Source organism: Astyanax mexicanus, chromosome 2 (genome assembly GCF_023375975.1).
Source record: "Astyanax mexicanus isolate ESR-SI-001 chromosome 2, AstMex3_surface, whole genome shotgun sequence".
NCBI lineage: Eukaryota > Metazoa > Chordata > Actinopteri > Characiformes > Acestrorhamphidae > Astyanax > Astyanax mexicanus.
This window is the reverse complement of record NC_064409.1, coordinates 19,616,833-19,643,333: the sequence shown is the minus strand read 5'-3', so window position 1 is coordinate 19,643,333 and position 26,501 is coordinate 19,616,833. Positions and strand designations below refer to the sequence as shown.

The following is a 26,501-nucleotide window of genomic DNA, read 5'->3' as shown; positions in this document are numbered from 1 at the left end:
ACATTCAACCTGGTCCAACTGCAGCACTGCCTGCATTTCCCAACCGCACGCTCGGCCAGGGGTGTGCGGAGCGGCCGAGCCAGCAGATACAGCTCTTGCGAAATCTCGGAGGGAAGAAATAGAGAGTGAGGTAGAGTCTGAAAGAATACTTGAAGGGGAAAGGGGGATTAAAAAATGAGCTTGGGAAAGTAGAGTGTATAGTTTCAGCCCACGCTTGTTAGGAAATGTTTGTATTTGTTGGGGGGGTTGGGTGGATGTGTTGGCGTGCTAAATCCTCCTCTCACTTAGATGAAGAAAGAATGCTTTCCCACACTTTAAAATAATAAATCATATTAATTCAATATGGCCTTTCAGTGAATTTTTCTCTATATTGGGAGAAATCTGTCATTCTGTCTTTTTTTAATTTGGACAGATTTCTTACACAAAAACTAAAAAAAACTAAAGGATGGAGTGAGCTCTGAGTGATCCAGTGCAGTGGACTAAGTGCTGCAACTATGGTCCAATGAGAATATATAAATAGATAAATATATAATATCTTTACTAGAGTTACTTAATCAAAGTATTTTTATTTGCCTGAAAACTGTCCTGTGATTTATTATCATCATAAACATGATTAATTAATGGAAAACGTTTTTAAAATTAAATAATCATTCAAATTTGCATATTGAAAATGCATTCATTTATGTAAATAAATCACAAATGATACATTGCTCTCCTCTACACAAAAGTAGATCGTAGTAGTAAAACGTATTGGTATTGGTATCAGTATCAGCAATACTGGCCCTGTATTTACTTGGTATTGGATCAATATCAAATTTTGTTTTTCTATTCTATTCTATTCTATTCTATTCTATTCTATTCTATTCTATTCTATTCTATGCCCATTTTGGCACATGTCTCTCTCTCTCTCTCTCTCTCTCTTTCTCTCTCTCCTCTGTCTCATGTGTAGATCATCCATCATTTACAGCTGAGGCACCAGTACTACAGTATAAGTTGGACTGATCTCAGTCTCAGTTGTCACACAGCAGTATCAGCAGCAGCTGGTCAGAAGAAGACGTTCAGCACTGTGTTTGATTAATTGCGGTAAAGAAAAAAGCAGCAACACACAAAAGCAAACAACAGCAGAAACACTGAGGAATGTTCATGCTGAACTTACTGCCAGAACTCCTCCTCCGGGGAGACGATATCATACGGCAGACTTTCAGAGACGCTGGAATTGCTGCTGAGGGAAACGGGCCATATTTAATCTCCCATAAATCCACACTGTAAAAAACAACAGCTACAAGGAATGTTCTTGTTCCACAGCCCACCGAGTCCTTTTATATATAACATATATAACAGCATGTGTCACTAATTGGAGCGTGGTGCTAAATCGTGGACCCATTAACGGTTTTATATATATAGTGTGTGTCAGCGTATAATAATATACAGTACTGTGCAAACCTCTTAGGCCCAGGTGAAAATTAAAATGAAAAATCTCAGTATCCGGCCAGTCAGTGTTTATTTGTGGATAAATTGTTAATACGGTGTTGGTAAATAAAACATAGTGTAATGATCTTTTTGCAATTAATTTTTAAATTTATTCTACTTTTAAAACATGAAGCTTGCAAAAGTATTTATACTGCTTGAACATTTTCACATTTTGTCACCTTACAGCCACAAACCTCAACGTATTTTATTAGAGTGACCATGGGCCTCTTGACTGCTTTTCTGACCAGTTTGCAGTTTATTGTTATTTTTTTGGATGATGGATTAAACAGTGTTCCTTGGGATTCTTAATGTTTGGGAAATGTTTTAATAATCTAACCCTGCTGTAAACTTTTCCACAACTTTAGCTCTGACCTGTCTGATGAGTTTCTGGTCTTTATGAAGCTGTTTGTTCACTAGTGTTCTCTAACAAACCACTGAGGCCTTCGCAGAACAGGTGTATTAGTACTGAGAATAAATTACTGGACTCCATTCACTCTATTAATTAAGTGATTTCTGAAGGCAACTGATTTAACTGGATTTTAATTAGGGCATTTAGCAAGTAAAGGGGGCTGAATACTTTTGCACGGCACACTTTTCAGAGTTTTATGTGATTAAAATGTTGAAAACCTTCTACCATTTTCGTTCCACTTCACACTTATGTGCTACTTTGTGTTGGTCTTTCATTTAAAAGTGACAAAATGCGAAAAAGTTCAATGGGGTATGAATACTTATGCAAGCCACTGTAAGTATGTTATTATGTGTCACTGTTTGTTATTATACTGTACTATTTTATGTTTTCTATATATATTTTGTGTTTGTACTGTTTAATGTGTAATGCAATGTGCTTTTTATGTTATATTGCTCTGTATTGTGTTGTAATGAACTGTACTGCATTGTATTATACTGTACTGGTCTATATTGTTTTGTACTGTACTGTACCCAGAGGTGGAAAGTAACTAATTACATTTACTCACATTACTGTAATTGAGTAGATTTTATGAGTAATTTGTAATTTTTAAAGTAGTTTTTAAATTAGGTAATTTTAATTTTACTCAAGTTCATTTTGACACAAGTCATTTACTTCACTTTTTAAAACTATCCATTACTGAGTAAAAAATAAAATGCTGGGGAAAAAAACAACTTGTTTGAATAAAAAAAAAAAGAGTTTTGTTCTCCATGGCAGCGCAGCTGAACTTTTCCATGCATTTTGTGTGTGTGGCTCTGTGAAACCAGTGTTCTGTCGAGTTAAGCTACCCATAAATATGTGCTTCTTTAAGGCACTGTGCATGCGCCAACAACATTCTTTTTTGTATGTTTTTATGTTTTTTTTGATAATTCCTTAAGTTTTTACTGGGAACATAACTATAAAAATACGGTTTATAGTCACATGTATGAGATTAACGTATTAACAGTAAAGAAAAATTAATGGATCATAGAAACCTATGCCGCTTGTTCTTGAAAATGTTTTAGGTGGTGGTCTGAACAAATACTGCTTGAAAGGTCCAAATTATTTAATTTAATTATTATTTAATTTATGATTTGTACGTTTTTACATCAAATAATTAAAAGTAACTATGTAACTTTTACTCAAAGTAAATTTTAAATTGAGTACTTTTTTACTTTTACTCAAGTATATTTTTAGATGGGTACTTTTACTTTTACTTGAGTAGAATTTTAGCAAAGTAAAGGTACTTTTACTTAATTACAATTTTCAGTACTTTTTGCACCTCGGATCATTTTCCTTTTAATTCAGCAGGTCTCGCCACCCAGTGGTGAGAACTGTAAAACCAAGCTAAGTACTGATACTCTTAAAAAAAACGTTTAAATCGTAAAAGTTAAATGAGCGCCGGATGTTAATCTACACAGATTTATCTCCTAAAAAACTCTTTATTTGGCTGAGTAAAGCGGCACTTCTTTTTATTTACAGTAAGCTTCGATTTCCAGCTTTCCACCAAGACTGGGTGCAGCATTAGCATTACCAACTAACCGCTAGTGCTAGCCATGTTTAGCGGCTAATGCCGCCCAACATCGCTACGCTGAGGAACCGTGAGTGTTTCGGTAAGCAAATATTAGCTAGTGTTTTGCAGCTACAACACATTTCTAATATAATGTTTAACTTTAAATTTGATTATGTGTTACTGAGTAAATTCTGCATCACCTGTGGCTTGAGTTTACCTGTAGACATAGTTTTCGTAGTTGTCGGTTTCGTTGTAGAGGAAGGACCAGTCAGAGTCTGATCTGTGCAGGCCTGAAGACAGCAAGCTCCGGTTGAAAGTGTGACAGTTTACTGCAGACAAATGCCAGAAACAAACAGGCTGCATTAATATCAGCATCATATTCTGACAGATCTGATCACTTCATTTGCCTTATCTATTTAGGATTTAATGCAGGTGATAATCACCTCAAGTAATCAAGTGTAAAAGAAGCCTTTCCATAAACTATTATCTACATTTTAACCGTATATTTACACGTTTAATGCAGTTCCAGTTAGTCAAACTTAAATCTGATCGCCACTAATTCTCTCATTGCGGATTGATCATTACTGGAGTTTTGGTTGTTGAAAGAATCTTGGAGAGACAAATGTATTTACACTGCTATAGCATGTCTCAAATGCATCTCAGATCATCTAATGAAGTTTGAGTGACGGGTATGGGTAGTAAGTGTATTCTTTACAAACCATCATGGTTCGGTTTGCCTAAACCCACACAGAATACACGGTACAGGCAGTCTGTAGGAGTCTTGTGGAACTAATGAACAAAAAGCAAAACTAATGTTCACAGGAGTGTTGCACCCGTTTTTCTATTTTTCTGTTTTTATTAAATGCTGCAGAGCTTTAAACGCGCGGATGAGCTCGCGTAGAGTCTCGCGTTCACGCTCGGGTTCAGGCAGACAATCTAAACTCTAGTATGCAAAACTATATTATTATTGTTATTAATTTTCCATTCTTTTAAATAGCAGGATACTTAGATTTTTATTTCGCAGCCCGGACACGACCCGGCCAGAGGGAAGTAATGGAAAATCTCGGGTCAGTCCAGGCTCCAGGAAATAGTCATCTGTTTTTTAATACTATTTTAATTTTATATAAAGCTACGGCATGCTAATCACCATATAGCTAAGTAACACAGTATTACTGTTAACAAAAACGAACGAAATAACAAAAACTGAAAGTGAAAGTTCTCCTTAACTGAAACTAATAAAAACGGTAATTAAAAGAAAAAAATAAAACAAACTGAAATTACAGATTGAATACCCTCACTTTCGTGTTTGTTAATTTATTTATAAGCGCTGTTTCCACTATAGCAGCTTAACAGCGGGTGGTGTTGTGCCGTTTCTGCTCGCGAATGGGAGCCGGGGTTCTGCGTGGATCAGATATCGGCAGCGCGCCGCAGCGCGCAGAGCCTCACGGTCCGCGGAATTACTTATATTTACAGCGCTCTAGCTAGCTAAATAACGACAGAAAACCCTGAGAAAACTGTAGAATTATGTATAGTATTAGAATATGAGCGTGAGTGACATAAAAAACCTGTTTTGTATAGAAACAGGAGATGAGGAATATTTGAGGATAAACTGATAAATCTGATCATTTCGGTGGTTGGTTGGTTGTTGGGGTTTTATTGCCACTTTAGCTCAAATGTAGCTATTTGTGGCAATAATATTGGTGAAAATTAGTGAAACCTGTAGAGTTTATTGAGTTTTTGCTGTATGATCTCCTCAGTGAGAAGCCCCACCCCATAACCCATCAGAGAGCTTCAACTGCTATATAATACAGTGCAAAATGATCTAGTTTTCCAGACCTAAACCACACTACACTTGTATTACTGTTCCCTCACAATAATAATGGAAATTCTCAGCATTAAAAAAGAATTAAACACTGAAATGCATCCAGTAATATGCTTAGGAAAAATATTTTAGTTTAAACAGTTAAAGTAATGCTGTAGTTTTTGTTATTAATAAAGCATCACAATCAGGCTCATTGTTTGTTTGTTCCAACAAGACTCAAAAGATGGAGTCTCTCACGATGACAGTAGGAGAGAACCTTGGTTTCAGGCATTTAATAATAAAAGAGCTCTATCCCTGTTACAACATTCCATCCTAAAAAGCAAAAACAAGATTATAATAAAGTTTCATTGTTATTATGGAGTTAATAAAGGTGAGGCTATACAGAATTACCTGCCTTTTATTTTTTTCACCAACCGCACCAAAAACGTACCGAACCGTGGGGTTAATGCCGAGGTGTGAAGCGAACCGTGAATTTTCTGTATCGTTACACCCCTATACTGACTGGATTTCTATCTGTTTTAAATGTGTCTTGTATGCGAGTTGCATTTTATGCATACTTTTTTTAAGTGCACCCACACTAAGGTGTCTTACCTAATATATAAAAAAAAAACTTAATAATGCATTCTTTGTGGGGTATATCCTGTCTTTTCAAGCAGTCAATCACAATCCCAGTACTAAAGAAAAGCAAGTTCCTGCATGGTTCAGGTTCAGGCAGACAATAGTGATAGTGGGATTGTAAATTCCCTCATAGCCTGGCAGATATTTACCAAACTGTACAGGGCACTGATCCAGGATGTGTACGAATACTTCTGCTCATAAAGTCTAAAGAAAAGGCTAATCCTGCATCTGCTTTAGAACACTGGTTGTGGATTACGCTTTTGGATTTCTTTTCAGCAGTAGCTGAAGAACAGGCAGGCAGGCACCTGCAGCTGCTCAGCAGATTAACTAATACATGATCACTGAATGCTAAATTGCACTGCATTATCAATATCAATGATTTTTTTTTCATAGAAAAAAGTTGTAAAACACCTGACCACCTGATCTCACTTTACATTAAGTGAATTTCCCAAAGGAAATGCAAAATAATTGAACAGCTAAAGTGTATTCTATATTAAAAAATATAAAAGGGAGTTTTCACATCTGCATTTTGTTTCTCTGGTCCGGATGAGTTGATGAGTTTGTTCATTTGGAGCGTTTCTCCCTCTGTTTGGTTTGTTTTCACACAGGCACAAACCTTAATGCACCAAAATGCGCACCAATAAACCATGTGTGAACATTGTCTCCTCTGATTGGCCAGAGCTGTCTGGCACATGAACAAGAAAGTAAATATAGCAAGATATAGAAGGTTCTGTGTTTCAGCATGTATATCTGTGCAGTGTGAAGCTGCTTCAACACAGAATGCTGTGCTTTCAAACACAGTGTTTTCAATGGGACATGCAGCACAGATGTATTAAACAGAGCGAACAGTGAACGCTGTACATACCATGCCCTGTACCATGTACATACCAGTGTGTAAACAGCATGGAGCAGCAGAGACAGCCTTTGTTCATAGCAGTATATTACCTGGGTAATAATAATCTAATTAACTGTACTTTATCATCAATTTAGTTTAATTAAAAAGAAGTACATTTGATAGCTGGGTCGGGTAGAAAGCAGATCACGTTCTCACCAAAAACGAACTGCTCCAGATAAAAAAAAAACTCTGCAAATTGGGCGGGGGCGGAGCAGATAGCGGCAAAAGTTGGTGTCAAACTCTGTGGCGTAATTAATTGCATTAAAAAAAATACCACGCTACTGATTCCAAATTAAACGCGTGCGTTAGCGTATTCACGTTGAAAGCCCTAATTTACATATCAGCCTCCATAATGGTTAATAATGGATGGCTGGTAAGTAGGTGTTTGGCCATTTCTGAAATGTAGTGCACTTGTTACTTGTATAAGCATTAGAAATTTATATTGGATATAGGGGTGTGCCATATCATATAGTACGCGATATATCGCCAACATTTTTGAATATCGTGAACGATGTTATACCCTGAAATATTGTGCCATATCACCCACCCCTAATTAACACATCAGGGTTCTACTTTTTTACTGTTTTTAGCTAAAGAAAAATTCACACTGTTCTCATTTCCTATAATATATATACTAGAGACAGATAATATCTGTCCAGTATCATTAATTTTACTGCAGTACTGGATATAAGGAGATATATGGAGTGCATTATTAGTATTGTGCAGTAGTGTATTCTTGAAGATAAAAAAATCAGTATTGAGTATTGTTATCACAAAAATACCATAAAATATTGTAATTTTATTTTAGGGCCATATCGCCCACCCCTAATTGGAAATAAAATTATAATCCGTTATGGATCAGCTGGAAGATCATTTTAATTTAAAATAATTTACTGACTGTACCTGTATTCCACACATTGTTGCAGGTTGTCCAAGGCAGGGTGGTTTGGAAGCAGTTGAAGAGGTAGAAGACAGCCCAGGCCAGAACCACAATGTAGTAGATGTTCAGATAGATCACTATAGCCTGAGAGGCAATTCCAACTCCTGCAGATACAAAATGCACAGTTAGCCTAGAAGTCCTAAATTAAATTATGCTATGCTAATATTATTTGCTGGAAAATAAATGCTATTGTGAAAACTGAAAAAAGCAGTAGCAGTAGTAAGTCCAAGTAGGAAAAAGTATCTGTACAGGTCAAATTTCCTACTAGACCAAGCTAATATACAGCTCTGGAAGAAAAAAATAAGAGACCACTTTAGTGTCTGAATCAGTTTTTTTGATTTTGCTATGTATAGGTATGTTCAAGTAAAACGAACATTGTAGTTTTAATCTATAAACAACATTTCTTCCAAATTCAAAATGAAAATATTGTCATGTAGAGCATTTATTTGCAGAAAATAAGAAATGGCTGAAATACAGACCTTAAATAATGTAAAGAGAACAAGTTTATATTCAGTTTTAAGAGTTCAGAAATCAATATTTGAATTTTAATCAATGCCAATTTTTATGCATCTTAGCATGTTCTCCTCCACCAGTCTTACACACTGCTTTTGAATAACTTTATGCCACTCCTGGAGCAAAAATTCAAGCAGTTCAGCTTGGTTTGATGGCTTGTGATCATCCATCTTCCTCTTGATTATATTCCAGAGGTTCTCAATTAGGTAAAATCAAAGAAACTCATCATTTTTAAATGATCTCTTATTTTTTTAGAACGAGACACTGGCTCTCCTAACACGTAGCCGTCCTACTACGTGTCCGCTTGACCCAATTCCTTCAAACCTACTGCAAACTATCTCACCTGCAATCATTCCGGCTATCACTCACACCATCAATGCCTCTTTAACTTCTGGTGTTTTCCCGACTGCTTTCAAACAAGCACATGTGACACCACTGCTTAAAAAGCCTTTTCTCAACCCCGCCCAGGTTGATAACTACAGACCGGTCTCACTACTACCCTTTCTCTCTAAAACACTCCAGAGAGCAGTTTTAAATCAGGTCTCTGGCTTCCTCTCCCAGAATGACCTTCTGGACCAGAACCAATCTGGGTTCAAAAAAGGACACTCTACCGAGACGGCTCTGTTGTCTGTGACTGAAGCGTTGAAAACTGCTAGAGCTGCAGGTCAGTCCTCAGTGCTCATTCTGCTGGACCTCTCGGCCGCATTTGACACAGTCAACCATGACTTCCTCCTAACTATACTCTCAAACATGGGGATCGCAGACAATGTGCTGTCATGGTTCAGATCGTACCTCACTGGGCGCTCGTTCAAGGTGTCGTGGCAAGGACAGCTGTCCTCAGCCCGCTCCTTATCCACTGGGGTTCCCCAAGGTTCGGTACTGGGACCCCTTCTCTTCTCCATATACACCACCTCTCTTGGTCAGGTTGTCCGCTCACACGGATTTTCCTACCATTGCTTTGCTGATGACACCCAGCTATACCTGTCGTTCTCACCTGAAGATCACTCAATCTCTGCACGGATATCGCAGTGTCTCTCTGACATATCCTCATGGATGAAGGAGCATCACCTTCAATTAAATCTCTCAAAGACTGAACTTCTGGTTATACCAGCAAAACCATCTTTTCAACACAACTTCTCGATAAGTATCGACTCTCTCTCTCTCTCACAGACAAAGGTTGCTAGGAACCTGGGTGTTCTGGTTGATGACCAACTCTCCTTCACGCACCATGTGGCCTCAGTTGCTCGGTCCTGCCACTTTGCGCTCTATAACATCCGAAAAATTAGACCGTTCTTGACGCAACAGGCCACCCAACTCCTGGTGCAAGCGGTCGTCATCTCACGCCTCGACTACTGCAATGCCCTGCTAACTGGCCTCCCGGCCTGTGTAGTAAAACCACTCCAGATGATCCAGAACGCAGCAGCACGTCTGGTCTTCAACCAACCAAAACGGGCACATGTCACCCCGCTGCTCATTGAGCTCCATTGGCTATCAGTTGATGCTCGCATCAAATTCAAAGCTCTTACAATCGCCTACAAGGTGATGACAGAACAGGCTCCTTCCTACCTGCACTCACTCCTGAAGGCTTACGCTACCTCCCGGCCGCTGCGCTCCTCCAATGAACGTCGCCTCGCTTTGCCAAACACTCACACAAAGCAATCCAGACTGTTCTCATACAGAGTTCCCCAATGGTGGAACAAACTACCTTCCACTACCAGATCAGGAGAATCTCTCGCTATCTTTAAGAAACTCCTGAAGACAGAGCTCTTCAAAGAGCACTTACTCTCTTAACACCTCTAACACACTAACTACTTCTAACCTCATTTCCTTCTTCCCCTCCTTCACTCCTCTATCCTATTATTCCCCTTTGACCTCCTTTTATCCCTATCCAAAGATGTTTTACCTTTAAACTTATTTTACATTGTACTTGACTATTGTAAGTCGCTTCGGACAAAAGCGTCTGCCAAATGTAATGTAATGTATATATATTTACTGATCAGCGTGAACTTTGTTTCTGGGGAGGAGCGGGAGGGGCAGAAAACTCAATCCAGTGTTGGGAAATTCAAGTCCTGTAGCCATTTCACACACTTGCTTGCAAGCTGTTAAAACTGTTACCTTCAAACATAGGACAGATTTTCCTCCAGGCAGTGATCCCTCCCTCACTGGTGTACTGACCCAATGTCGTCTCCAAGAAAAAGACGGGGATCCCGCAAAAGATGAGGAAAACAAAGTATGGGATGAAGAAAACACCTGCATACAGACACAAACAAGCCCAGAATCAGTTGTATCAAATATGAATTTCTGAGTGAAGTTAACATAACTATTCATGCTGAATCCAACCCAATTCATATGTCATACAAGTGCAATGTAGTACACTGTAGCACATCATTAATGCTTTAAAATCCACCATACATTGATTCATATAGTCCATTAAGCCATAGTAAGGTCTTCAGGTCTTTGAAACCTGTTTTTAGTTTTCAGTGCCATCAGGAAGAAATAATCCATTGATGGAATAATCTGGTCTATATTCAGTACATTCAGGGAGTCAGCTGACCTCATTCTTCCAGCACGCACTGTTGCTGAACCTAGACCTGACCAACTGTAGCAACAACACCAGATCATTTTCTTACTTAAATCCAGGTGGCAACTTTATTTTGGGGCCAGGCAGTTTATTTTTAATTTGCCAGTTAGCAATACACCTATCAAATATTACGAAATCCAGGACTGGATCCTGGCCATGTGCTCTTTAAGCACATGACACGGTTTTGTTATTATCTTCTCTCAGCCCTAGCCCTGCCCTGCCCTGTCATTATTGTTCCCACCTGTCTTGTTTGTAATCCCACCCCCTCGTTCCCTTCCCTATGTATTCCCAGTCTCTGTCTATATAGAGCCCCTTTGTTTTAGTGTTCCTTATTGGACATTTAGTTAAATTTTCCTTGTCTGGTCATGTCAGTCATGTTTTCTTAGTCTTGTTTAGTCTGGTTTTGTGTTTTTCTTACCTGTGCTTTTACCTCATTTGTTTTACCTGTAATTACGTCCACCTTCTTATCCCTCCCTGTCCGTGACAATATAGCCTGGTATACAAATGGTCGTGTTCTGCGGGGCTAATGTGTTGTTCTGAAAGATGTTATGAGCAAACTGACAAGATTCAAGTAAATAATACACTACAGTTTTGGGAAAACTTAATTCATTTGTATGTTTGCTGATTATTTTGTTTAAAGTGGCATTTCCATTCATAAATGTGATTTACCAAAGGTAAAGTTGACAAATTTGACATATGTGTTGTTTATATTACTTGCATTTGTAATAAAGTAAACATCTACAAGTTTTTTTTTATTAACAATTAATTAATTAAAAATAAAAAAATGGCCCTGCTCCCTCCGGGTGGGTAGATGGCGTTCTTTCCCTCATCACTCCTAGGGTTGTGTTTGCAGCACAGGGCATCTGTGAGCTGATGTATTAGAACCGAGCCGCTGCGCTTTCCTCCAAGCGCTCTGGCTGCTCGGTAATGCTGCATCAGAAGCAGCTCGAAAAGAAGTAGTGGCTGGCTTCACATTTATCGGAGGAAGCATGTGTTAGTATTCGCTCTCCTGGTGTGTTGGGGCATTACTAGTGATAGAGGTAGTCCTAATGAGTCAGTTGTGTAATTGGCCGTGTAAATTGGGGAGAAAATGGAAAAAAAATATAAATAAAATTATTTAAAAAAAAAAGGCCAAAAATGCCCAGACCCAGCAGGACTCCCTGTGTAAAAAAGGGTTAATGCAATCTAATGCTGCATTGTGAATTGTGACTCTTAAACAACAAGCAGTTCTGACATGCATGATAAATGCTTCTCAGGGTTAAAGTTCAAATATTACAAAAGTGAAGGATATGGACTCTTTAAGAAACTATCATCTAAATCCTGCCATAAGGACTTCAGACAACAACAGCAAAAGCAAAAGGAGCATGTTGTTTACAGAGGCGTATGAATGACTGTGTTTGGGCATGCCCTGCTCTTCATCATGTGGAGTTCCAAAAAACACAGAGAGCTATTGATGGATTTACTTTTCATTCACTGCTGGAGCTCTAAAGCAGTTGGGAGGTTTTGTGATGTACAGAGCTTTAGATATTAATCTCCTCTATTAGTCTAAAGAGATAACAAATCCTAAAGGACTTTAGTCATCCTCTTTCCCACCCTCATATCAGTGGAGCTTTATAGGATATTACAGGATGTGGCGTCAAATGTCTTACATATATTATGTTTGTGAAATAATCCATAGCTTCAACTGCTTTAAAACAATTATATATTGTGTATGTCTATATACAGTATCATTACTTTCAGAATAATGTATTGTACATACTAGGGGTGGGCAATATCATATCGTATGCAATATATCGTGACACAGAAATACCATGATATTTTGTCTTAAAAGTAGTCTATTATTTACTGTGAAGCTTTTGTTGTATAATTGTTTTAGTTTATAGTTTTTGTTTGCAGTTTATATGCATGGAAATATTCTGCAATATGTTTTGCTGCATTATATTATTTTATGCTATATTATTTATGTTGTCACATTATGATTATACTGTAACTATTATACTATATTCCTGAAATGAATTTAATTATGAAATGAATTATTTTTCTGTTTTCCTATATTGCCAAGTATATGCCCTGAAATATCGTGATATTATTTTAGAGCCATATCACCCGCCCCTAGTACATACTACATAATAAGTCTGATATGAGTCTCATATGTATGATATATATATATATATATAAAGTATCTCACAAAAGTGAGAACACCCTTCACATTTTTATAAATAATGTATTATATCTTTTCATGGGACAACACTAAAGATATGACACTTTTATATAATGTAAAGTAATCAGTGTACAGCTTGTATAACTCTACATACAGCCACTAATGTCTAAACCACAGGCAACAAATAGTAAGTACGCCCCTAAATGAAAAAAAAAAAAAAAACATTTGTGACCACAAATATTTCTACTATAATCTCTAGTCATATACAGTATGTAGGTTCTTATATGTAACATGGGTCATAGTAATATAACCCATACGTATTATTTAACCACACACACCTCCTCCGTTCTTGTAGCACAGGTAAGGGAATCGCCACACGTTCCCCAGGCCGATGATCTCTCCAGCCATGGACAGCAGAAACTCCGTCTTATTGGCCCACTTCTCTCTGTGCTCTGGACCACCGGGTTCATTCTCCTTCTGAGGATCTGCAGACCCGCTGATAGGAGTGTCTTCCCCTCTGCTCTCCCCCATGAAGCCTGTCTCTCTCTCACACACGCTCACACTGCAGTGCATGTCAAATTATAATGATTTTTTTTCACATTTAGATTTGCATTGCGGGTACAATGTTTGCATAATTAATCCTAACATAACTGTAATGAGAAAGAATGACTTTGAAGTTGACTGTCACTGTTACTTTGAATAGTGCACTTCAGAATGCATCATATCTTCTGATTTCCCACACAGTACACCAACAAATCAGGAGCTACACAGTAAATTCACTAGTTTTAAATAAACACAGTAGTGTACAGTTTTACACTCTCAGGGTAACCTTAACATTTAACACTAATAGCGTTAATTTAACACTGGTGAATTTACTGTGTATTTTTCATTCTCACAATTTTCAGATTTTTTTCAAGCCCATAACATGAAAGATATGTTCATCCTACAAAAAGTATATTTTCCTCCATAACCATACAGTCATTATTAATATTAATGTTAATATTTGTATCAACATTGGCAAGTTATTTACGTTAAAACGTGACAGGGTTGCTAATCTAATCAAAAATAACAATAATAAAAACCCTGATATAATTTTAATTGTAATAGAATGGCAACTAAAATATTTTTTAAAACATAAGTTTCATAAAAATGTAGTCAAATGTGAACAAATGAAGACACTAAAACTAATCTCATTTAATCTGATTTCAATATATAAATAAACAAACAAACAAACAACAATCTAATCTCATCTAAACTTTCCAGAACAAACTTTTTCCCCTTAACAATGTTATATAATGTAATTTTATATAATGTAATATATAATGTAATGAAATGAAATCACATCTCATTCATTCTGATCTATTTAAATAATAAAATAAAATAAATAAACATCTATCTAATCTTATCTAAACTTTCCAGAACAAAACTTTTTCCCTAACAATCTAATCTAAATATACAAATACACTAAAACTCGTAGGTGTAGTATAATAGCCATTAAAACTTTTCAGAACAAAATTGTTTGCCTCAAAAAATTGTAGTCTATCCAATAATATATGGAACATTCTGATTTAAAAACAGCACTTAGGTGTAACAGAACAGCCCTAAAAGTATAACCTAGTTTATCCCAATCTGATCTAAACTGAACACATAAATAAATTAAAAGCACCCTTAGGAGTAATAGAATGCTAAATTAAATCAATTTAATCTGCAACATAGCATATGTGTAATAAAATAGCCAATATTGGCTTCCAGAACAAAGCATTCTCACTAAACAACCCTGATGTGTAATAATACACTGTTCATGAACAACTTCCAGAATATGAGAAAGTTTTTAACTTGCAGCAGCTCCACTAAATAAGAAAAATGACTGCATTTCTGCAAAAATAACTAAAATATCTGCAGAATGAAGAGCAGGATGGAGTAAAAGACGAATGCAGACTCACCAGAATCAGCTGTGATTATTCCCTGTGAGAGTGCAGTGAACTAAGTTCTGCAGAATCAGACAGTTGTGGGGAATGCTCTGGGAGTTTGTGTGGGAGCACTCTTATCCCCACCTGTTTTCCGGAAGCCACGCCCCATTTCTCTGGATCTGGCTCCCACAACCTTGTAGCGCCAGTTTTGTTTCCCGCCCGTTTAACGCCGAGCCCCGCCCACCTACACTAGGATTAGCTGCTAAGAGCCATTGGCCAATCCTAGCTTGGGGGAGGGGATTGTCTGAAAATGGGTGGGATTAAAACTATCCGTTGGGAGGGCGTGTCTGGTCTGGCTCAGATGGTTTGGCAGCTCAGAGGGAGCATTTCTTCTCCTGCAGGGAATTCAGGATTCCAGAGAATTCCAATTCCAAAAACAGTTTGGCTATGTTTAAAGTCAAATATAATATAATTTGAATATATCTTGAATTATCATTGAGCAAGTAACAGTGATAATCACAGGGTTGTTGGTTCAATACTCAATTTTTAGGTCCACTGAGCATATAGTAGAATTTGTAGTTCTGTAAGTAAAGACTGTATCTGTTTCTCTGCATACTTTATTATTATCCTCCTTTTAGCCCGTTATTCAATGGTCACCATTGCCAGTTAGCCTATTAGCTAACTGGCTAATCTGCCGTTGTTAGTGCTCAGGCCAGCTTGTATTCTTAAACTTGTATGCCAAAAACAATTAAGAACATAATTTTTTTAACTGTACTAAATAAACTTTTGATGAAAATATATTCAAACATCTAAATTTGCATCTCATTTGTAAGCCTGTTAAGCAGAGCTGGTAAATTTTCTCATTACAGAGCAACATATTCCAGCTATTAATTTAAAAAATGTGAGAGTAGTTACTATCAAAGACATTTTGAGCTGTGGTTTATTAAAGGTTTAACGCACAACGTTAAAACAACATTGGCAGTTTTTAAAATCAACACCAAATCCAACATTGATTCAACCATAACATCAACGTTAAATCAACATTAATTCAGCATTGAAATGCCAGCAGGGTTTATTTAGCTCTGAAAAAAAAAGAAACCACTTAAAATGATAAGTTTCTTTGATTTTACCAAATTGAAAACATCTGGAATATAATCAAGAGGAAGATGGATGGTCACAAGCCATCATATCAAGCTGAACTGCTTGAATTTTTGCAGCAGGAGTGGCATAAAGTTATCCAAAAGCAGTGTGTAAGACTGGTGAAGGAGAACATGCCAAGATGCATTAAAACTTTGATTAAAAGCCAGGGTTATTCCACCAAATATTGATTTCTAAACTCTAAAAACTTTATGAATATGAACGTGTTTTCTTTGCATTATTTGAGGTCTCAAATACATTTCTCATTTTCTGCAAATAAATGCTTTAAATGACAATATTTTTATTTGGAATTTGGGAGAAATGTTGTCCGTAGTTTACGGAATAAAACAAACATACACCTATGAATAGCAAAATCAGAAGTGGTCTCTTATTTTTTGCCAGAGCTGTATGTTCAATACTGAATGATTCAGTTTATTGAATAGATATAGGAAACAGACATTTATTCGGGTCGTGTTGTGCACCAACAAACAATATATATTACTTATAAAATGGATAAATCTATATTTTAAAACATTTAATAGAAAATCATCACTTTCTTTTTAAAAAATAAATAAATCTTTTTTTTTTCTTCATGGATGCGGACGGGAGCGTCAGGGCGACGTCAGCCGTGACGAATGCGGAAGCCCCGGTAAACAATAACAACGAAGCGAAAAGGAAAGGAAATAAAAATGAAAAAGATTGATATTTCGCTGAAAATGATGAGGACAGTGATACTGCCGGAACCCAGACATTACTGCCTTTAAACTGGGCGGACTGTACTGGTTCTGCAGGGCAGATAAGAGAGACTGTAGCAGTGCAGCCGAGGGGCTCGAGCAGCAGCGGATAAGGTAATGATAGTGGATTTAAGCTCACTGCAGTTAAACAGCACTGATTAATTAATTACTCTCTTTTCTATTATCAGTATATAGCTAAAATACACTGTACAGCACCAGCCCAGCGCTGAATACTGAGAGATTCACTCACCCTGGAGCTCAGTGAAAAGGGTGTAAATGAAGTATGTGTTTATTCTGCTGATAAATTACAGATATAATGTAACAGTGTAATAACTATCCAGTGTTTTATTCAGTAAAGTTAGTTTTTGCAGTGAGTGAGAGTTAGATTACCATCTTTCTGTGTTTCTGGATGAATACTGAAAGTAAACCATAACAGTATAACTGATCAAACTTACATTAACACAATTCTTACTGTAGCATTTTTAATATACAGCACTGAAAAAAAAAATTAAGGCACCACCTCAGTTTCTGAATCAGTTTCCCTGATTTTGTAGGTACATGTTTGAGTTAAATAAACAGATTTGTTTGCAGAAAGTGAGAAATGGCTGAAATGACAAAAAAGATGCAGAGCTTTCAGACCTCAAATAAGGCAAAGAAAGCAAGTTTATGTTCATAAAGTTTTAAGAATCCAGAAATCAATATTTGATGTAATAACCTTGGTTTTTAATCACAGTTTTCATGCATCTTGGCATGTTCTCCTCCACCAGTCTTACACACTGCATTTGGATAACTTCATGCCACTCCTGGTGCAAATATTCAAGCAGTTCGGCTTGGGTTGATGGCTTGTGCTCATCCATCTTCCTCTTGATTATATTCCAGAGGTTTTCAATTCACTTTTAAGTGGTCTATTATTTTGTTCAGAGCTGTATAGTAGTATGTCACTGTCATACAGAAATATTGTATCTCCAAAAGACCTACAGTTCCAGTCCAAAAGGTTGCACGTCTTCTCATTCAATAGGTTTTCTATTTTTAAAATAATTTTTACATTATAAATTTAATATTTAAGAGACTATACATAAACTATACAAGGACACATACAGAATTATAGTGTAAACACTGTAAAAAGGAATGTTTTATACTTTAGATTCTTCAAAGTACCACATTTAGCTTTGAGAACAGATTTGCACACTCTTCTCAGCATCCTGAAGGAGTTCCTAAAGGTGCTGAACAATAGTTGCTGCCTTTCCTTCATGCAGTGCTGCAGCTCATCCCAAATCACCATCATAATTTGGTTTAGGTCAGGAAATTGTGGCGTACAAACACTTTTATTACTGTATACTACATAATTCATCAGGTTTAATATTAATCAACAATGTAGAAAATTAACTAAATAAAGAAATAAAGAAAAACATTGAATGTGCATCCAAACTTTTGACGGCCCTTGGCGGCAACAACTGCAATCAAGCTTTACCAATAACTGGCAATGAGTCTTTCACATCTCTGTGGAGGAACTTTGGCCCACCCTTCTTTACAGTATTGGTTTAATTCAGTTCAAAGTTCAAAGAGTTTATTGTCATGTGCACAGTAAGAAACAAGTTTCCTCGTACAATGAAATTCTTTCTTTGCCCCTCGCCAAGTATGCCGCATAAAGATAAAAATAGAAAATATACAATAAAGAAAGAATAAAAAACAAAATATAAATATTAATTAGTGTTAACTTTACATCCATGATGGAAATATATACATGAAAGCAGTAATGGGGTATGGATATTATTTACAAGTAAGTACATGTTATCTACAGCAGTGGAATATGAAAAAGTGCAAAAGGTTCAGCCACATTAGAAGGTTTTCCTGCATGAACAGACTGTTTTATATACATAAAAAGTAAACTGTGAGGTTTGTTGTACTTATGTGAGATTTTAATTATTTTAATTTAATCAATTATACTGTTATTAGGCCACATTTAGCCAGATATGTTATTACATGTTAGAGAAGCAGGCTTGACACCAGATGGTTGCTGGGTAATGTAAGGCTTAGATGCAGCTACTCAGCCATGGAAATTCACTCCATGGATCTCTCCTTACTCTGAAGGCCACATGAAATTTGGAGGTCTGTAGTAATTGACTGCAGAAGGTCTGTAACCTCTGTGCACTATGCTTCGCTCTACCATTTTACATGATCTAACACTTTGTACTTTTTGTAACAGTTGCTTATGTTTCCAGTTGTTTTCGTTTTGGCAAATTGTGGTAATGACATTTTGTATTTTTTTTGTAGATGCATTGCTCTGCAGGTGACAAGTGTCTGCAGCAGCATGTGGAGAACACCATCTTTAACCCCAGGAGTCCTGAGGAGGAGAGCGGTGAGGAGGAGATGGACACATCAGAACCCAACTGGCACTGGTTCTACCTGGCAGAGTGTGGAGTGTGGCATATGTTTGAAGTATGTGGTTCTTCCTTGGTCAGCTTTTACAAGTTTGCTTCCTTGCAAAAATGCAAGGAAAAAATGTCACTTACATTTTGTTGTACTTTTATTTGATTGCAGGCTGTATTAACACAACACACAGTGGTGTTCAAAATAAGTCAGCCTCCATTGCAGTAAAGTGTTTAGCAAGTTTAACTTTATTTTTTAAACTTATTCACAATCAGATTAAATAAGGACAAATGCAACTTTGTATGGCATTTAGCTGACAGTTTTATCCAAAGTGACTTACAAGGTTATTTCTATTACAGTGGTGGGTCACACACTTGATGTGGTAGCGCACTAGAAGGTAGTGGTGTTATCCACTGTGCCACACCAACCACACACCAACTTAAATTACATCAATACTTTTTCTAATATATCAACAAGTTCTTTTTGGGATTTCCTCATTGACAAAACTATACAACCCCTTAGTCACATTCAACATTCGTACTTAGTACAGCTCTCTTTGGCAGTAATAACGTCCTTCAGATGTGAAACATATCTTGACACAAGTTTCTTTTAGTGATCAACAGGTATTTTAGCCTATTCCTTATGGACAACGGCCTCCAGTTCTTTGACATTATTGGGCTTGTGTGTTGCAACTGCCTTAGGCATACCAGAGATTTTTTATAGGAGTAAAGATGGGCGATTGTGATGGCCACTCCAGAACCTTCTAGCCCTTCTTCTGCAAGCAAGCCATGGCAGAACCAACGTCTCCTAAGCTTCAGCTTTTTCACTGACTGCATGGCATGTCCACCCAACATCTTCTGGTAGCTAACTGAATCCATGGTTCCTTCCACCTGGTTGAACAAGATAAAAAAATAAATGTTAAACTTGCTAAAATGCTTTACAGCAGTGGGGGTTGATTAATGTTGAACACAACTGTATTTAAACTTCATTGCATTTAATTATAAACATAGATTCCTGCATTTTAGGTCTGCAATACAGTCCAAAATAGTTGGGATGATAAAGCATTTACCACAATATAATGTTGCCAATTCTTTTAGCCATGTCTTTGTGATGTGTGCAGCATGTCCCTGCAGAATCTGTCATCTTGAAGGCAGCATATGTTGCTCTAAGATCTCAGTGTACTTTTCTGCATTAATGCTGTATCACAGAAGTGTACTGACACAAACCTCATACAATAACAGAGCCTGGCTTTTGGTCTTTTCATCTGTGTTCTGGAGCACACTAATAGCATCTATTTTCTCCAAGAAAGATCTAGAATACTGGCTCTTAAGACCACAATACACTGTGTTTCCACTGTATTTCTACTGTGTGATGGTCCATGCCAGATGACTTCATGGTTAACATAAGCCTTCATAAGTTTTCCACAGCCATTTTTAAGGAGTATTTGTTAAAGTAACTCTTTATTCATGTTTTTATTGCATTTTCCATACTATCCCATCCTTTTTCATTCTTTTTGGGTTGTAATCTAATCTGATCAATTTTCCTCTGTGTCCTCTGCAGATTGATCCCAGTGCAGGATGCTCGGTGACCAGTGATCAGATCGAGCAGAACTACAGTAGAAACCAGCACGGCTCTATGGATTTCTACACTCCTAAATATACGTACAGATTAGACTTTTCAGGTGGGAAGTAAGACTAAACTGTAGGAATGATATGACCTCAAACTTCTGGATTCTTTTGACCCTAATCTGCTTCTTAATCTCTCTCTTTCATTTGTAGTTATGAAGCAAATCAACGTCACAACTGGAAAACAGAGACCAATAAAAAGAGCCCTACAGTCTGCCACTGGATTTAGGTAACTTATTTATTCATTTGTATAGGACTGTTTTAAATTAAGCTGTGTCCTCATCCTGTAATTAGATGTGAATCACAGGGCATCTTACGATTATAGTGACTTTGTTTAAATAAAATTATTGATGTTTGATGCCACTTATCAATACAACTCCATACAATCGAAATTATACAATATACCACAATATCGATATATTGTCTCACGCCTGACTGGTAGCCTATATTGTGCATGCATTAATTTCTTTCTTATTTGTGTTCAGATTCATCTGTGATAACCTGGCCCTCCCAGTCCCCTGCCACTGGGAACGAGTTAACACAGACGAGCCATATCAGGTAAAAAAGAAGTTTTGACTGTAAAAAAAGATTCAAAAGTACACACCACTTCCATTTGATTAAAATATAAGTTATGCAAATAGTTTATTAATTTAAAAAAATAGAATACATTAGAGTATTTAGGATTGTGCATATTTTATTCATTAAAAATATCTAGCAACTTTGTTTTAAAAACATGGCATGGCATGGCAGAAGTAATGGCACACACTTTCTATTTTTTTCCATTTTCTCCCTAATTTACACAGCCAATTACCCAACACACTCATTAGGACTCCCCCTATCACTAGTAATGCCAAACACACCAGGAGGGTGAAGACTAGCACATGCTTCCTCCGATACATGTGAAGCCAGCCACCGCTTCTTTTCGAGCTGCTGCTGATGCAGCGACTCGGTTCAGGTACATCAGCTCACAGACGCCCTGTGCTGCAGACATCACCCTAGGAGTGATGTGGGGAGAGAGCGCCATCTACCCACCCAGAGGGAGCAGGGCTAATTTTGCTCCCTCTGAGCGCTGTCGGCTTGATGGCAAAGCTGCATGAGTGGGGGTTCGAATCAGCGACCTCCTGCTCATAGTGTCTCAGTGCAAGCTTTTAAACAGTAATGATATATATGTGGCTTTGCAATTGTGTTCATCACTACCTCCGTTAAATCCCTAATGTCATCTTGTTTTTTGTCTGTTAGCTCATCCCTCTGTGCAGAGACACATACGAGTATAAGGAGGTGGCACGGCTGTATGAGAGGACCATGAGTCAGCCAATCAGATCCATCCAGAGAATACAGAACCTGGACCTATGGGAGTTTTTCTGCAGGTACACATCTCTTGTGTTTACTTCAGCATTGTATTGCTGTGTGTGATATCAGATATCATACAGTCACGCTGCTGATACTCTCAGTGAGTTCTGAACTACACCTGTGAATATACGATATGCCACATACAGTCCATTAAAAAAAATAGTATTTACCATGTTACCATATTTTTACTTTTTTTTCTATTTTTTCATCCCCAATTTACACAGCCAATTACCCAGCTCTCTCTTTAATACTCCCCCTACCACTTGTGATGCCCCAACACCAGGAGAGTGAAGACTAGCACATGCCTCCTCCGATACATGTGAAGTCAGCCACCACCTCTTTTTGAACTGCTGCTGATGCAGCATTACTGAGGAGCATCACAGCTCTCTCAGAGGAAAGCACGGCGACTCTGTTCTGATACATCAGCTCACAGATGCCTTGTGCTGATCTACAACACACTTTGGAGTGATGTGGGGAGAGCGCCACCCAGAGATAGCAATGCCAATTGTGCTCTCTCAGGGCTCTGGTAGCCGATGGCAAAAAATTGTATACCTTTTAATACCTTGTATAACTTATGATTCTGATAATAATATACTTCCATGAAATGTGGTCATATGGTAACCCTGTTCAACTAGACAAATTTATTAGTTTGTAAACGAGTTGAGAAAGTAATTGATATTTATATACATATACGCATTTAATTTACTAAATCTATTCATTTGTCTGTTAAAGAAGATTTAGGAAGACACGAGCACCTTGTTATGACTGTTGTTATTACTAAATAATTACCATTAAAGTATTTATGAAATCTTTCAACCCTGTTAAATGTTTTTTTTTTATTATTTGCTAAAGGAAAAAGGCTCAGCTGAGGAAGATCAAGCGTGTAATAGACATTGATGAAAGGATGCTGTTTCATGGAACAGGACACAGTAACATCCAGGCCATATGCACATACAACTTCGACTGGAGACTTACTGGAAGCCACGGGGACGTCTATGGGAAAGGTCTGTTTCCTAACAGAAAAATTATAGTTCAGGTTTCGAAACATTATAAAATCCATTTATGAAATACTGTTTTATTTTTTACATATTTGCAATTTTTGTGATTTTTTTTTTCAGTTTTGTAATTCTGTCCATCTTTTCTCAATTGCAGAAATTATATACTAATTTCTAAAGAAATGGTTGCGAAAATACTTTTGAAGAAAAATAAAGTTTACCAGAGACAATAAATGATTAAACATTTAGACTTAATTATTGAGCTACACATACAGAAATAATGTGTAATGCACCATACCAGACATCTTGGCATTTACTTAGTTGTAGAGGTTCCTAATGGAGTTTTGTGATAATCCATCCCATGCAGCTCCAATATTCTCACTCAGTTTCTTTTGATTGTGCAGTACGGATGGAATCTTGATATCATGTCCAATAGCTTTTGGATAACTTTTTGCCACTCCTGGTGCAAAAAATCAAGCAGTTCAGTTTGGTTTGATGGCTTGTGGTCATCCATCTTCCTCTTGATTATATTCCAGACTTTTTAATTTGGTAAAATCAAAGTAGTCTCTTATTTTTTTTTACAGAGCTGTATATGAGAGATAGACATAAGGTGTTATTATAATCAGATTTTCTCTGTTTTTCCACAGGAAGCTATTTCGCTCGTGACGCCAAGTACTCCAGTAAGTTCTGCCACTCGACCAGCAAGCATAACTTCACACTGCAGAGACACGGCCTGGCTCCGCCTATTTTTCAAAGCGAGCCACCTTACAAGTGCATGTTCCTGGCGCGGGTACTGGTAGGGGAGTTCACAGTGGGTCACCCTCACTTCTGCCGGCCGCCCTCCAAAGACTTGAGCATCGCCAACTTCTTCGACAGCTGCGTGGACGACATGGTCAACCCAAAGATCTTCGTCATCTTCGACAGCAACCAGATCTACCCAGAGTACCTTATCGAATTTTACTGACGTCAAAGGAGACGGACAAGACCGTTAGTTTCCTAGTTATAATAAATGACAGAAGGTTTAATGGTTGGCTCCATTGGACTAATTCCTAGTTCTGGACTGGGACGCCATGCGGAGCCCTGGACCTGAACAGCCATGCCTTTCCTATGAAACAGTGCCAAAGCAAAGGTGTGTACCGGGATCGTGGCACGTGCCTTTTATGAAAAAGGGCATAATCAGACAACAGACTGTCAAATACAGTCTCTCAGACTCGCCTAGTGTGTCCTAGTTTGTCCAGTTCATGTCTACCACGTTCCTGCCTCCATTTGTGTATTTGTTCCATTTGCACAGTTTTTTTATGTTTATTTATTTATTTTTTTAGATTTTATTTAATTATTTCATTTATCTACCTCACTGCAATTCTACCTCATGTCCAGTAGTCCCACAGATCACAAGATTAGCTAGGATTCCCCATTACTTCACAGCCTATTTCAGTAAAAAAAAAAAAAAAAAAAAAACATACCACCACTCCAAGTCCTTACGCTAGTCAACAGCAGCAAGTCCTTTAGTAACTACTGTACTTGACTCACCATGTGCTTTACTGTAGGTGGTTTTTAGCATCCAAAACGGTTGGACTAGCCCTGTGCTTCTGGAAGCGGAATTAGAAAAAACTTGTTAAAAAATTCAGAATTTCTTTAACCAAAAATAGAAAACTTCCATTAATTCCATTCCAAGGCCAGTGACCATTTTTTTAAACCCAAAAGCCCACGTATCACACATATCAGCGTGCCCTCCCACCAATGTTAATACTGTGTATAATGATTTACACTGTATGGTCTGTATATATCTGTATCTGTGTGTATTGTACAGTATATTAGAGAAATCTATTGTCTGATTGTGTGTGGGAGGGTTCATTTCAGATGGTGTTTCTTTTGTTTGCTAAGTGGAAAACAGCAGATAGAAAAATGTGTACATCATTTTCATGTGAACAAAGAGCAATAACACCGATCTAAGTATTTACTAAAATAAGCAAACTACATTAAGGACATGAACGCAAAAGCCAATGTGCAGCCAATCCTCTGCAAACCAATTGTTGAACTGTACAGTCCTAAAATGCTTTCATACTAGGGATACACTGAATATTTGCCAACCAAAATTATAAAAAAAAAGACCAAAAATGTATTTAAAACAATTACGCTTTCTTTGAAAAGTAGGACAAAAATACATTTAGGGTATTTCATTTTATTCAGTAGTGAAAAAAAGAAAAAACGTGTTAGATATTCAGTATTCGGTATTGGGGCCAAGAATTTTATTTTATTCATTTTCAGTTTTGGATAAAAAAAAATAAAAAAATACATTTTGTTGACTGAAAAGCATGCTGCCTGTTCAAGACAACATGGCTCAATGCAACAAATGCAATATGCATTTGCATTGTGTTATGAAATGCATTCTGACACATTTTTAAATGCAAGTACACACACAATAATTTGAGTTACACAGATTTGGTTGTGTAAAGAAAGTTTAATTTTTTCAAAATTGTGCCATAACAGGAGAATAAAAAAATGCCTAAATATAAATTAACGTCAATGTTACAGATTTTTAATCCAAGTTTTTTTTTGGCGCATATATTTTGGTCCAGTTGTCATGAAATTATAATACCGTATTTTTTGCATATTGTATTATAAGGCACAACATCAATGAATGTCTATTTTCTGGTCTATTTTCATAGATTTTCATAGCACCAGATTATAAGGCACATTTTAAGAGACATTAAAAGGAACGTCTAATTCAGCAGGTCTCACCACTGGGTGGTGGTGGGGGGTGGTTAACTAAGTTAAGTAAAGCTAGGCTAATTAGACAAAATTGTAATAAAAAAATACTTTTTTTAAAGGCAAACAAACACTGGATGTAAATCTACACAAATTTCTCTTTTGAAAACTGTTTATTTTGGTGATTAAAACGCTTCCGTTTATTCACAGTAAGCTTACATTCCCGAATTTCTAGAGCACTAAGGCTGGAGCATTAGCATTAGTGTCTAATTGCTACTTCTTAGCGGCTAATGCCTTCCCTGACAGAACTACACTGAGGAACCCTCAATGTTCTGGTAAGCCAGAGCGATATTAGCTAGTGACTCGTCCCATGTAGCTTGTTTTAACACAGCAAACAGCAGGCTACAGTCTGAAAATACTCACCTCAGAATGGCGTGGTTAGCGGGTAATGCTAATGTTGCTTCAGCAGTGCTAGCTGGGGTTACCAGCAGGCTACGTTTCGATATTACTCACCTCTGAAGGGGGAATTAGTGGTTAGCGGCTAATGCTAATGCTTCAGACGCTGGAGATCTTAACTGAAACTCCTGTATAATGCTGTACTTCAGCAGAGTGGCTTTACTGCTTCTTACAACCTGACTGGTAAAATTCATAGATAAGGCACACTTGACTAAAAGGCACAATGACGATTTTTGGGAAAAGAACAGGATTTTCAG

At 37.3% G+C, this 26,501-nt stretch overlaps 2 protein-coding genes and 1 long non-coding RNA gene across 4 annotated transcripts in view; 1 reads left to right on the top strand and 2 right to left on the bottom strand.

Moving 5' to 3' along the window:
- Window positions 1-14,984, bottom strand: part of LOC103025111 (sodium- and chloride-dependent GABA transporter 2) — a 50,638-nt gene extending 35,654 nt beyond the window's left edge. The window contains exons 1-6 of one of the 2 annotated variants that reach the window (XM_022671360.2): window positions 14,902-14,984; window positions 13,297-13,520; window positions 10,332-10,466; window positions 7,667-7,807; window positions 3,646-3,757; window positions 1,157-1,222 (exon numbers count right to left, since the gene is read on the bottom strand). In XM_022671360.2, the coding sequence (XP_022527081.2) occupies window positions 1,157-1,222; window positions 3,646-3,757; window positions 7,667-7,807; window positions 10,332-10,466; window positions 13,297-13,489 (647 nt within the window). In that variant the 5' untranslated portion in view covers window positions 13,490-13,520; window positions 14,902-14,984. The remainder of the gene's footprint in view (window positions 1-1,156; window positions 1,223-3,645; window positions 3,758-7,666; window positions 7,808-10,331; window positions 10,467-13,296; window positions 13,521-14,901) is intronic. The other variant, XM_049473803.1, reaches the window with a different exon arrangement.
- Window positions 14,985-16,621: 1,637 nt separating this feature from the next.
- Window positions 16,622-24,537, top strand: LOC103024791 (protein mono-ADP-ribosyltransferase PARP11). The gene is made up of 8 exons (XM_022671361.2): window positions 16,622-16,853; window positions 19,014-19,178; window positions 20,670-20,790; window positions 20,888-20,963; window positions 21,220-21,292; window positions 21,974-22,101; window positions 22,937-23,088; window positions 23,727-24,537. Exons 2-8 carry the CDS (start codon window positions 19,014-19,016, stop codon window positions 24,041-24,043), a joined length of 1,032 nt encoding a protein of 343 aa, XP_022527082.1. The 5' UTR covers window positions 16,622-16,853; the 3' UTR covers window positions 24,044-24,537.
- LOC111192954 (uncharacterized) lies at window positions 19,340-26,500 on the bottom strand. The gene is made up of 2 exons (XR_002650191.2): window positions 26,302-26,500; window positions 19,340-19,999 (listed from the first exon to the last, which is right to left on the bottom strand). It is a non-coding gene; the product is annotated as an uncharacterized LOC111192954 (long non-coding RNA).
- Between the last annotated feature and the right edge of the window lies 1 nt (window position 26,501).

Excerpts from the sequence above, each read along its gene's own strand:
- LOC103024791 (XM_022671361.2), top strand. The coding sequence starts at position 19,014 with ATGCATTGCTCTGCAGGTGACAAGTGTCTGCAGCAGCATGTGGAGAAC. Across the intron at positions 20,964-21,219 it reads CAGTCTGCCACTGGATTTAG|ATTCATCTGTGATAACCTGG; the intron begins GTAACTTATTTA and ends ATTTGTGTTCAG. Across the intron at positions 21,293-21,973 it reads ACACAGACGAGCCATATCAG|CTCATCCCTCTGTGCAGAGA; the intron begins GTAAAAAAGAAG and ends TTTGTCTGTTAG.